This window comes from Arvicola amphibius, chromosome 7, assembly GCF_903992535.2.
Source record: "Arvicola amphibius chromosome 7, mArvAmp1.2, whole genome shotgun sequence".
Lineage (NCBI taxonomy): Eukaryota > Metazoa > Chordata > Mammalia > Rodentia > Cricetidae > Arvicola > Arvicola amphibius.
In genome coordinates this window covers 100,497,973-100,511,343 of record NC_052053.1, presented here as the reverse complement: position 1 = coordinate 100,511,343, position 13,371 = coordinate 100,497,973, and the positions used below count along the sequence as shown (strand labels likewise).

The 13,371-nt window shown below is 37.8% G+C and overlaps 1 protein-coding gene across 2 annotated transcripts; it reads left to right on the top strand.

The window, feature by feature from the left end:
• Nucleotides 1–1,152: 1,152 nt before the first annotated feature.
• Ccdc196 (coiled-coil domain containing 196) lies at nucleotides 1,153–12,089 on the top strand. Of its 2 annotated transcripts, XM_038335654.1 has the most exons (10): nucleotides 1,153–1,199; nucleotides 1,300–1,452; nucleotides 2,650–2,746; nucleotides 3,427–3,477; nucleotides 4,160–4,241; nucleotides 4,431–4,513; nucleotides 4,988–5,047; nucleotides 5,863–6,004; nucleotides 11,635–11,690; nucleotides 11,982–12,089. In XM_038335654.1, exons 1-10 carry the CDS (start codon nucleotides 1,153–1,155, stop codon nucleotides 12,087–12,089), a joined length of 879 nt encoding a protein of 292 aa, XP_038191582.1. The 2 variants fall into 2 exon arrangements, with proteins under 2 accessions (XP_038191582.1, XP_038191583.1); XM_038335655.1 differs by lacking the exon at nucleotides 3,427–3,477.
• Nucleotides 12,090–13,371: the final 1,282 nt, after the last annotated feature.

Below are 13,371 nucleotides of genomic sequence, written 5' to 3'. Positions count from 1 at the left end.
ACAGTTTGCCTTTCAAATTTCTCTAATGATACTGAAATTACTTTGGAGAAAACGCCTAGGAAAAGGCTGGTAATAGTCCGGCAGAATCTGAAACGGCATATTTAAAGTCACATCTGATAGCACCTAAAAAAACGAATCCATAAAACTTTTTTCAAAGGGCACATTTAAAAATGTATAATCCTTTGGACTATCTTCTACTTCCTAAGTGACATAGATAAGAAAGGCGATCTTAAGAATCCAAAAGATATGTGATTCTAATGCAGGTAGCACAAAGAATCAATCTGTGGAGGTGAGCCTAGGAAATATAGCCTTCCAGAAAAGAATCTGGCTGGGGAAGACACCTGACAGCGTAGATCTTTACAAACTGTATCCTTTCCCTATAGACCCAAAATCCTTGTCCCTCGACATTATATCAAAGTTTTGTTTTGCATTGGCTTGGGTTAGTTTTGAAGGACAGTCTTGCTACACAGCCCAAGGTTACCTTGAACTTCCAATCCTTTTACCTCTGCCTCCCTAGTGCTAGGATTACAGGGGTGACTCACCCAGCTGACATAATGGAGTTTTAGAGATTGGGGGAAATGACAATGGCTCATCTATTACTCCATTGCACTCACATTGTACGCCAGTTTGGCCTCTGCCCACTTTTGAGTGTTGGTTAGAAGTATCTTTTCCTTTGCCAAGCTCCCAGAGATAGGTATTGTTATCTTTTCAGCTTTTCCTCACTCACTGAATTCAGCTTTTTGAGCAGACAGGTTTTCCACAGATGTTTGTTACCATGGTGTTGGCGAGTTCTTTTGGATAAGTCACTATTTTCTAATGCAACAGTCGTTTTATAATGCAGGTATATTGGCTGTGATCCTATCCTTTTCATTCAAAGATTTCTGAATAAAACTTGGGGGTCTGGATTGGGCTAACCATAAGACAACTCATCTGTAGTTCAGTATTTTTAGCCATCAAGCAGTCCTGACGCTGTTTACAATCTCTGCTGAGGTTGTGGTCTGGGTGCTATTGTGACCTCAAGCTGTAGCTAAAGTCAGTCCAATGAAACAGGAGCTTCAAGAACAGCAGCACAAAATGATGTCTTAACTGGCTGGGGAGAGAAGACGTATATTTTCAAGAGGACCTCTTTATCGTTAGGAATTTCCCTTCAAGATGACAAGTGGCACAAACTCTTCAGGATCTTGCTTGTCCTCAAAAAAGTGAGTCTTTCATGGGGGAAGTCAATGGCAGCAACCTAAGAGGGGGAAAGGGTCTTTATTTACCTAAGCTAAAAGTAGATTATTGCATTTCTTCCCACAGAAATTCTAAAATAGATAACAACTACTTGAAGGAACTGAATGAAGACTTAAAGTTAAGAAAGCAGGAACTTCTAGAGATACTGAAACCTCTAGAAGATAAGAACACTCTCTTATTCCAGAAGCTAATGACTAACTTGGAGGAAAAGCAAAGAAGGTATGCATCTCTACTCAGTATCCTAAAGACAGAAAGGCTGGAGAATGCAATCACCATAGATTAGTAATAGTTAAAAATAAATCACTGATTGGTTTTTCTTTATAAATTTGTACATTCAGTTCCAGGAGAATATAAAAGAATGTATCACTACAAAAGCAGACCATATAGAAATTCTTTATTTTTTAAAATTAGTATAATTTGGTATCTGCTGAAGCTACAGTTACTCTTCCTATGACCACCCACAAAACAGTTAAATACCTTTAATCTTATAGGTCCATCATTGTTATGCTGATCACTGATTACTTTTGCTTATTTATGTTGGTAGAATTACTTTAGGATGAACACTTGCTCCTTCTATACCAAGCAGAAGAGTGATTTTTTTTTTCTGAGCATGAGAACTCTTTGAATTAGGGAGACATTCCTAGGCATCTGAGATCTTAAATCTTTGTTAAAATAGCCATTGTTCTTAGGAACTACTAAGTCTCTGTTTCCTTCTAATCATAGAAAATACCATTTCAGTTGATCTGTCTTCTTTCTATACCATTATCACAAGCCCTTAAGGAACTCAGACTTCAGGAGAACAAAAACCAGCAAGAAGTGGTCAAAAACCAACTGTTAGCAAACAAGCAATATAGACTTCTCTTGGGGCAAGAGAACATGTTACACCTTAAATTCTACTCAGATCCAGAGAGTAAAAAAGGACAATAACACAAACAAATTAATGATTGCCTAAAGTATCCTTCTCATAGTCAGACTTGATACTGAATCAGAGCTGGATACTCAGTAGAAGGAAGTGGAGCTACCCTATCTGTGAGATGGGGAATAATTCTGGAATTAATTTGAAAAATGTCAAGGTTTTTAATTCCTTCTGTACAGAGGTCCAAACACTCCTTCCCTCAAATCAAACACTAAAACATTCTTTTCAAAGGGTGGAAAGTACTTTCAGTGATTATTGAAGACCTACACTTGACTATTAAAGAGCACAGAATCCACTACTGATCACATAACTAGACCTAATGTCAATTAGGAATGGAATCATGCTAGTTTCAGAGACTTTCAATGTTAAGGACCTCTCTAATTCCTAGGATTTTAGCGCCCATTGAACCTCCATGGAAGACTACTTCCTGGCTGATTGCAGGTATTAATTTTATGTTTTAAAGAGCGTGCATATTTTATGATTTCTATCTTTTCTTCTAGTCTGCAGATCATGAGGCAGATCATGGAAGGGAGGGGATATGATGAATCTTCAGTCATGGCGCTGATTAAGGAAGCAGAGGAGATGAAACAGAACCTGGTGAGATGTTGGCAGTAGATACTACAGAGCATAGCTGCTGGCACTACCCTTGTCACACATAGAAATAGCAAATGCTCATCTCTAGATGCTTCAACCATGTATCTCTTTGATCTAGGGAATCCAAGGAGATGCTAAGGAAATCAGGCTGGATGTTGGAAAGAGCAGGAGCTAGCTAGCAAGATTCTATATTTTTTGACCTAAAAAAGAAAGTTTCACCTAGTGGTTAATGAATATAAGCATATTAATACTTTTCATTTTTAAAGGGTTAGACATACCTATCAAATTAAAAGAAAAAAGCTTGTTTTGAAAGAGTCTTGGATCTTTTTGAAGTCAATGCATAAAGGATCTTTAAAAATTAGAAGTTAACGCTCTAAGCACTGAGATGACTGTCATATAGAAGCATCTTAAGCATTAAGAATTTATTTCGGATACATCTCACAACCACCATAAAAAGTTATTGCTTGAAATAACTTCTTAACCACCACTACTACCATCATCATCATCATCATCATCATCAAAATCATCTTTTATATTTCTGTATGAAATGCTAGGTTCATTTACTGTCTTCCTCTGTGGTTTACCGTGTTCACAAATCCCTTTGATTAAACAGCTGATTTTTCTAACGTTAGTTAACAGTCAGACAAACACATTTGTTTGTTTGGTTCTTCCTCTTCTAATAGGAAAAGAAAAACAAGATGCTTCGGAAGGAAATGGAGTTGCTGTGGAACAAGGTGTGCCCCTAAGGATCTCTCAAAAATATGGTCCTGCAGATAAACGCGCAGGACCTCTCTGTCCCCCACGTCTCTGCCTCCAGCCATGCTCCATTTGCACAGCAAAGTGATCTTTTAAAAACACTGAAAGTGTTTCAGTCATCTGACGTAAATCCTTTAGAGCCCTCCCTGCTGTGACTTAATTGGTCTGTACTCACCTTTCCAGCCTCCTCTCTTAAAAGTCCTCCCCTTTCTCTTTCTTTCTTAACTTGTGACATATATTTTATTAAACTTTTTTTCACATTTCAAGTTGTTCACAATGTCTAAAATGATTTGGTTTTAACTCTAGCTCCACGTACTTCTCTAGCTGTATGACAATTAACAAGTGGCTTAACCTTTCAAAGTCTTAATTTCATCAATGATAGAATGGAAACAAAACCAGTTTCCAGAGTTGTGAAGATGAAACAAGAAGGATTGTAATGTAGTAGCAAAAGTAAGGAATGAGGTGAGAAGCTTAGCTGTCAGTGCTATATTATATGGATTCACTTGATAGTTGTTATTATTATAAGGAACATTTTAATTCCCTGTGGTATGTATATAATTTCCATTTTGAGCCCTGAGAAGTTGCTGACTGGCAGGAACCAAAAACCTTGGCTTCATAATTACCACTAATTTAAAGCTTTGCCAAAATGTCTCTCCACAGACATTTGAGTCAGAAGAGCTCCATGATCAACAGACAACGTTCCTGACGAAGCCCAAGGCAGAGGTGAAAGATGGAAAGGTGAGTGGACTTAGGGTATTAGAGTCATTGATGCCATACAGCTGGCACTGCCCTTTAACAATCAGCGGTAATTTGGGGAATTAGATCTTTTAGAGTATATTTGATTTCTAGTCTGCCAAGACACTTCATTTTCCCATCTGGAATTATCTATCCCTTTAGCTCTCGTGTTTTTTTTTTTTTTTTTTTTTATCAGGGTCTGGAATCCCCATATCACTTAGGAAGGCCAGGGGTGAACTAGAGATATCAGAAGCAGAAAAAGTGGAGGGGATAAGGAGGGCAGGCACACCACCACTCTGAGCGGAAGTAACTTTTGCAATTGATAAATTAATCAATAATCTGCTTACGGTGTGGTGTGCTTCTAAACTGATGCAAACTTCAGAAGCAGTGTAGTATCTTTGGGATACTATTAATGTAGGACAGAACCACAGGCTGCTGCAAAATCATGTTAGCTATCCTAAAATGAGAAAACCCACACCAACAATGGCAATTCCTTGCACACAGAACACTTGTTAATTTATCGTGGAAATTTATTTATCTTCCCAAAACAAATCATTCACAGAAAATGAACTCTCTTAGCTTTTAGAGAATGCATTACATGGGGAGGTCAAATTAAGAAGACTGTGAAATAAAAAACCACTCTAACAGCCAACCTATGATACTATAATTTTGTTATAAATTATTGCAGGATATTGAGAAAACTGATTTTTATCTCAATTTACTTTGTCACCCAGAAGGTCTTTCTTCAACCAGGAAAAGCAACAGAAGAAAATAAAATGGGTCAAATATGAGGAACAACCTAACATCCTTCAGGTACTAAGCTTTTCCAAGGCTGAACATGGAATATATTTATTCAGACAATGTAAAAGCTTTTAACTTTATATTGTTAAGGCCAATTCTCACATCCTCCATTGCATATTAAAAGAACTGGATTGTGGGTGAGAACTGAAGTCACCTATCTCTGGATTTACCTTGAATAATTAATACTTCTTCCCATGTTTTTATTTTGTACTATTTGAAATTGGGTGAAAATAACAAATACCATCTTCCTAACTTTAAAAGACAAAACATGGCAGGCGGTGGTGGTACACGCCTTTAATCTCAGCACTTGGGAGGCAGAGGCAGGAGGATCTCTGTAAATTTAAGGCTAGCCTGGTCTACAGAGTGAGTTCCAGGACAGGCTTCATAGCTACTGAGAAACGGGGGGAGTTGGGAGGACCTTGGTCTTAGCATAGAGTGGGGAACCCTGATGGCTCCTTGGCCTTGAGAGGGAGGGAGGGGAGGTATGGGTGGAGGGGAGGGGAGGGAAGGGGGAGAAGGAGGGGAGAGAAAGGGGAGAAGGAGGGGAGGGAGGGGGGAGGAGGAGGGAAGGAGATGGAAATTTTTAAATATAAAAAAAAAATAAACCATGAGAAAAAAAAAATAAATAAATAAATAAATAAATAAATGAGGGCTGGAAAAAAAAAAAAAAAAAAAAAAAAAAAAAAAAAAAGAAACCAAAAATAAACAAATTAATAAAAGACAAAACACGGGGCTTGTTTTTCAACATCTGTATAACAAAACACAGGTAGTAGTAAATTTAGAAAAGTGAGTATTATGTGAATGTATTGAAAAACATCCTCTTTCAGAATGGCTCTCATGGCAAAGTAATTGAGCTGAGAATTGAAGCCTTAAGGAACTATCAGAAGGTCAATGACTTAAAATTATCACTGTACCTACAGCACAATTTTGAGCCAAAGCAAGGAGCTTTGGATCTTCCAAGGCCTCATAGTGGGTGGAGTATCAAAGGTACATAGCTGGAGGGTTTGTTTTTTCTGTTACACTGAAGGTCCCATTATTAACAATGATCATCTCTGTGCCTGGCACATTTTTTTCACAATCATTATTAATGCCAGTATTTAGTAGCTATTGTATTAAGATAAGGAGTCTCTGTGGAAGAAATTAAGCTTTTCTTTGTAAAGATAAATATATAATATCCTTATTATATGTAGACAATAACTGTTGATATTCAAAAATACTTAGTTTCTTTCACCTTTAGCCCTATCCTAAGAACTAGAACTGGTCTCTTAAGTCATATTGGATATACTGCTACTTCAAAGCAAAGGTGTAGGAGATAGTAGGCAAAGATTCCGAGTTCACTAATTCAGATGTATTTCTGGGAATGACAATGATTTCCCCTAAAGATGTTATAATATCATTGAAAATCATAATATTTCATAAAAGGCAAAATAATGGCTATGATGGGTAGGGAAAAGATCCTTAAATTTTCAAGGATCTATTAATCTGAAGCCTTATTTTTAAGAAGAGACATGCATGAGAAATTCTACCCCAAGAGTGGCAATGCTTTTCCAGTATCTGTCTGTTTGTCTGTTTGTCTGTATGTATCTAATTTCTTCTTTGTCTTAGTCCACAAAGGACTTGAATGTCTTATAAAAATAACACACAACACATATGATTAAATAAATAGATGAGCAAGTCAAAGGAAAGGGAAGATAAGTTCTGTCAAAACATGACAATGTAGGATAGAAATGCTATTTAGTTAGTAGAGGTAGGCTATAAATTTGTTTCTGAATTTGCCAGAAAACATGATTGTCAGTGTTCATGAAGTGACAGCAAACCGGTTGATTAGGACAAATACAGATTTTCATGGTACTGAGACCTGAGAGCAATATCTCCCACAGGCCTCCACAAAGGGGACAAGACTTCCTATACAATGTCGGTTGTCAATATCCTCAATAATATTTCCATGAATCCAGAATCTAACTCCCTAGACTATGTCTTATCTGCTCCTTGATACAATAGTTAACAAATCATTATTGTGAAATGTTTAAATAGAATGCAGCAAGTTGGTTCAGGCACACAGCATTCTATCTTCTTCAATAGGTAAAATCTGGAAAACCTAGAACACTGGATGGACTACATGTCCCCAGGCAGAGTTCCACACTCTTTTTCTTTCTACTTACATTTTGAGAAGAACTGGACAGCAGGAAGTTGGAAAGAAAGAGCCTGGAGGCAGTAAGTTATTAATATGGAAATTTCAAAAGACAAAGAAGTATGGGGAAAACAGACAGCTGTGTTTTTATGTCATTGAAAATTAGCCAAAGATCACCTCAAGGGATCCACATAGTAAGGAAACAGTTCTTTAAATTTCAGATATAAGTCAATCTTCCATTAGTGATTCCATTCAAGCTGCGTGCCTCAGGAAACTCCTCTACACAATCACACAACGCACGATCAGTTTGAACTGGGGCAGCCCACAGATCGTACTTTCTCTTCTCTTTCATGTCTAACAAATGAAGTGTAGGGTTCTACAGTGCTCAGTCACTACGAATCAGCACAGCCACAGGCAGGATCCATCCAGCAGTCCCAAGATTTACTCTGTATTCACTGAGCAGAGACTAGATGTCTACACATATTCAGAATCCTTTGGTTTGAGCCACAATGGATCTGAAATCTAACAATCATAGATTTTGGTTATGTTGATTTATTTATAATCTCTAATTTTTTATTATAAGAAATCCAGAAGTGCTAGTTCTTATGGTGATTAGTTTGTTGTCAACTTGACACAAGCTAGGGTCATCTGGGAGAAGAAAACTTCAACTGAGAAAAATGTCTCCATCAGATTGGCCTGAAGTCTTTTGGATTAATGATTAATGATTGATTTAGGAAGGCCCAATCTCTGTGGATAGCACTACCCATGGATAGAGAGTCTTGGGTTATATCAGAAAGTGGGCAGAGCGAGTCAGTAAGCATAGCCTTCCATGGTCTCTGCTTTCATCTCTGACTCCAAGTTCTTGCCCTGAACTCCTGTCCTGACTTCCCTTCACGATATACTGTGGCTGGGACTTGTCAGTCAAATAAACCCTCCCTTCCCCAAGTTGCTTTTGATTAGAATGTTGCTCACAACAACAGAAAACAAACGGACAATGAGAGAATTGTTAAGTAAATGTATCATTATCAAGAGTGAGAAAGTAGTGTGGTAGCATTACTGTTTCTCAACTTCTTTAAACTGTTGCATATTATTTCTTCTTTTTTGCTACTCAGGCTGATTTCATTTTCATACATGCATTCCTTGAAAAAAAAAAGTTCAAAAACAAAACAACAACAGGATGTCACTCTGTAGCCCTAGCTGTCCTGGAATTACTGTGTAGCCCAATGCTGACCTCATGCTCACAGTGGTCTTTCTACATCAGCCTCCTAAGAGCCAGTATTCCAGGCGTGAGCTTCCATGAACAGGCACAAAATTTGTGTCACTAAATGACAAAACAATGTCATTTTCACGAGTAAATTTAATAATAACGAAACAAAAAATTAATTCTAGAGAGATGGTCAAGCCTGGAACCTGTTTTATCATTATTGAAAAATAAAATTAACAAGACAGTTCATCTTAAAGAAACCAGAACCAACTTTAAACTTCCTCCTCAGTGCATTGGAAAGGAAATAAGTGAGCCAGGTGCAGGAACACCTGTTTACAATCCCAGTGCATAGGATGTGAGGCATCACACCCAAAAGGGCAAGGCCAGCCTGGGGCGAGAGTTTGCTTCAAAAAAAAAAAAAAAAAAAAAAAAAAAAAAAAAAAAAAAAAAACAAAACTTTCCCACACTGTGAATTACAGGATTTAAAGCCATGTTATAAAACCTTTTAAATTTATTACAGGTGTCACCTAAAATTATTTCACTACCAAACTTTGAGAAGTTTTAATTTAATGGAAAAAGTCATATCTAGGGCCAGATAGATATATGTGTTGTAGCTCTTACACGACATGGGCAAGTTGAGTTCAATTTTTCTGTATCTAATATTTACAGCCATCGCATGTAACAGGGCCCATTTAAAACTTCTCACTTTGTGTAACCCTTATAATGACTCTGAAAGTCAGGCTTCTGTGTCCCTAGGTAAAGCTGGGATTCTGGACCAAAACAATACAATGGCAATCCCCTAAAGTTTGATTTCTTATTGCTCTTCCAGTCCTGAAAATTGTGATGGGAATCACAGTTAGCTATTTAGAGTAGTATCCTCCCAATGAAGGAATGAATATCCCCTAAGGCTGTTTCTATTTAGAGAGTGTTTACAAATGGATTGGGAGGCCTGTAATTATATATTTAGTCCGGTAGGTGGCACCAACCACATCTAAGCCAAGACCATAATAAATGGTAATTCAGGAAATGTGAAATGCTGTAAGAGGACTGGCTTTCTATTACCCTTAGGACAAAATGTGCCACATTTATATACCAAATGAAAAACGAAGAAAAGAACCTATTGATGTTTTGTGCCATGCTATGTGGCACCAAGATGTATTACTGGCAGCCTTGATTAAACATTAAACTCGGTGTTCTGTTGTACAAGTCTTTGCTATTATTATTCTCCTCCCTGAACTATAGTTCACCCATTCCAAACAAAGAAAAAAAAAGCAATTGCCCACTTCCTCCATAATTCTTGTCAAACACTTTTTCTCTCTGCTACAAATAAATCAGGCAATTAGGGCAATGAAGTAAAAATGGGTTGGGCTATTACACAAGGACTATTTGAAGATTAAGTACTTAATAGCCCTCTTGGATGGATGTTCTGGTTCCTCTGGTTTCAAAAGAATTGAATTGCTTAAACTTGTCCTAGAGGAAGAGTGGCATGCCATTTTGGACACACCTCCTAGGCTATGCAGGCAAACACAGGTCCTTTCTTTTCAGATATTTCCAAGTAGAAGGAAGTTTGGCTCCAATGATCTTGACCAAGAATCCCTCCTCCACTGTTCAGTGTACAGCCTGGCTGAGTTAATGGTGCCTTTTTGGCAAATACTAGAGACTTTGTTACAGTTCAAGCAATCCCTATTTGGGGAATTCCATGAAGCCTGGGACTCAGCATCATCAGAGTCTTGTCTCTGGGCTTCATCTGATCTTTTCCAAGAAAATGTTTCTGTTGTTTTCACTCAGGGATAAGTCTTTCCTTCCCTCATCCCCTCCCCCAGACAGGTCACAAGTGAAGGAGTTTGCTTCTTAAAATTTGGCTCAGGGTTTGTGTCAGCCCTTACAGCCTGACTCGAATTATCTCAAAAGAGCTGTTTGTGGCCTTTGCTCGTCACCGATCTTAGAAAGTACAGGCACTGAGTCATCTATAAATCCAGATGAACTTCCTATCACACCCGCTGGTGTTTAAAGAATTAAGGATTTGTCTTCAGCGATAACATAGCTGTGATAAACTATTTGATTGTGATGGTCTTTTCTCCCAGGCTCTCAAAATTTCTTCGAGCTTTCTGAGAATAGAGGGTTCTCCTTAGGAGAACCTGAAGGCTGTGTAGATCCCGTGCTACACGTGTAAACTGACACGGAAGCCCAGTGAAGTGGAAAATGAATGTGCCTGAGAACTTCTTTACTCGCTGACCCTCTGTTCTGAAAGCAAGTTCCTCCTCTCACCTTTTACCTTTACTTCACTTCATTAATCCTGATGGCTAAAACTTCGGGAGGCAGAGGCAGAAACCGCAACTGACTCAATCTAGATCTTTCACCAAAAAAAAGTATTCTCTTGAATATTGTATAAGCTTTGAGGCAACTCAAACCTTCTAAACATTAAAGTTGTATTTGTGGTATTAAAAGGTGATGGAACTAATTTGTAATTTCTTTTGTTTTCCATAAAATTTTACAGAACTTCAGACAGGAAGAATAAAGTCAGTCTTTTTTCTAACTATGACTTTAGTAAAAGAAATTTAAAAGTAAACTGCAGCCTTATGAAGACAGTTTTAATGGGTGACAATGACTCAACCTGCTCAGGAGAGGAGCAGGATGTTTTCTTTCTTTTTTTTAAGAGACAGATTTGAACTTCAGCTAAGAAATGAATAATTATTAACAGTGTCTCAAATTTTGCATGGAACGTGTACTAAAAATTACTGGTGTATACTGAAATTCAAATTTTAACAGGGTTCCTCTAGTTTATACCTAGCCCTGACATGCTTACTGTGAAGTACACTACAATTCTCTCTTCTTGCCCCTCATTTCATCCTGTATCACTCATTCTCCCTGCTCTTCTTTCTCTTTCTGAGCCCCCACCTTCATATTTTGTTTGTTCTTTGGAATACATGTCTGGGCTATCACAGTACAGTATATATATATATATATATATATATATATATATATATATATATGGACTTGGTTTATCCCACTTCTTTAAAATGTTAGAGGTTCATTTCTGTAGACTCTCAGTTTTTATTTACATGTAATTCTCAATGAGTTTTTCCACCGTAGAACATAAGCTTTCTATAGAAAAAAGACCTACCACCCCAACTTTAATATACTGTTATTTTATAAAACAACTTGAAAATTCTTATCAATGCTATCATTACTTCTATAGTTATACAATTAAGCAATGTCATGATGAATATGAATAGCTCTCATTTTCCAAATGTTTTCCTCCAGGTAAAATGGGTACAACTATAGAAAGAGCAACAACCAACAGAAATGAGCCCAACATGGTGAGAGAACAGTTTTTCTTTTTTTTTCAAAAATACACCTCCAATTTTAAAATGCTTGGATAACGAATATAGATTTTTACAGTACATTTCTTTGTTTATACATTTATTGATCTACTTTTGCCATGCTGATGATCCAGCTATGGCCTTGTGCATGGCAGCCAAGAGCGAGATCATGGCAGCCACTCCAGCTCTGCAATGCATTTAAAATGCAAACGAATTTATTATTGTTTAGATTTGCAAAAACACCCATTTTAGCTTTTCTCCTCTTGCTCTTCTCCTTCCCTTTTAAAGAGAATCCCAGGATCAAAGAACTATACAGAACAACAAGAAAGAACAAGAGAAAGTCAGTCTGATGATGCAGGAGAGAGGCTCTTTTTTTCTGAGGTCAATGCCAGATGAAGTTCTGAAGGATTAGAAGACTTTCACTCCATTTGTTCTGGACAGAGTTAAAGACTAGGTACAGCCATTTCTGTTCATTAAAATCTCTCAAACCTTTATTTTAGATATGTTTTCCCAGTCTACCACAAATCTGGGGTGGGGGGGGGGAAATGTTGCACTTCTGTCCCTAAGCACGTTGGAACTTCAGTCATTTAGGTATTGTAAATAGCCTCTAATTATGTTGGTAAATTTTGGATGAAATGGCTGGATTCAAATCACATTGGTTATAGTTAAGTTCACAGAAAGACCCCTGACATATTTAATTCATTGCCGACAAGTAAGCTTTAGGTGAAAAATAAAGAAACTATATCCTCTATGGCTCTTACTTTCTCACATCACATTGCTCTGTGGGTTCTGTTTCCTCGTTACCTAGTCCTTGAATATCTTGGACTCTCTGGTATTACATTTTTACTTTAGGCCTCCTTTTCCGCCTGAGTTACCATAGTCTATTAACTGGCTCTCCTGATTCCAGACTCTCTAATCCATCCTCCACAATACCACAGAAACTATTTTTTTTTTCTACAAGAGAAATGAGATCGCGTCACTCCCCACCCTTTTTATTATGAAGTCCAAATCCTTCCCAGACAATAGTCGCTCTGCCTCCTGCCTAGCTCTCCAGTCTCACCTTTCACAGTATCCCTTTTCCTCACAAGCCTATATAGTAAGCTCTACAGAACGGCTTGCAGCTCCCCCGATGGATCGTGAATTATAGGTACAAAGCTGAAAGGCACTTCTCTCCTGGTTTTCTTGACAACTGCCCGTTTTTCTTTCATCTCCGTGTGAGTGTGCATATGTGCTGTGGTGTACGTGTAGAGGTCAGAGGTCAAACTTACACCTTGTTTGAGACAGGCTGTGTTTTTCATCACTGTTGCAGGGACAAGGCTTACTAGTGTGAGAGCTTCTGGGCAATTCTCCTGTCTCTACTTCCCACTTTACTGCGGTAATACTGGGAACAGAGATACACACTACCACATCTGGCTCTACATGGGTTCTTGGAACATGGGGTCTCTGTGTGCACAAGTGTTTTATCTACAGAACTATCTCTCCTTTTTCTTTTCTTTCTTTCTTTTTATTTCATTTATTTATTTATTTATTTATTTAGAGATAGGGTCTGGCTAAGTAGCCCTGGCTCTCCTGGAATTTGCTATGTAAACCAGGCTGTCCTCAAACTCACAGAGATCATCCTGCCTCAGACTCTGGAGTGCTTGAAATAAAGGTATCCCTATGCTAGCTCTCATTTTTC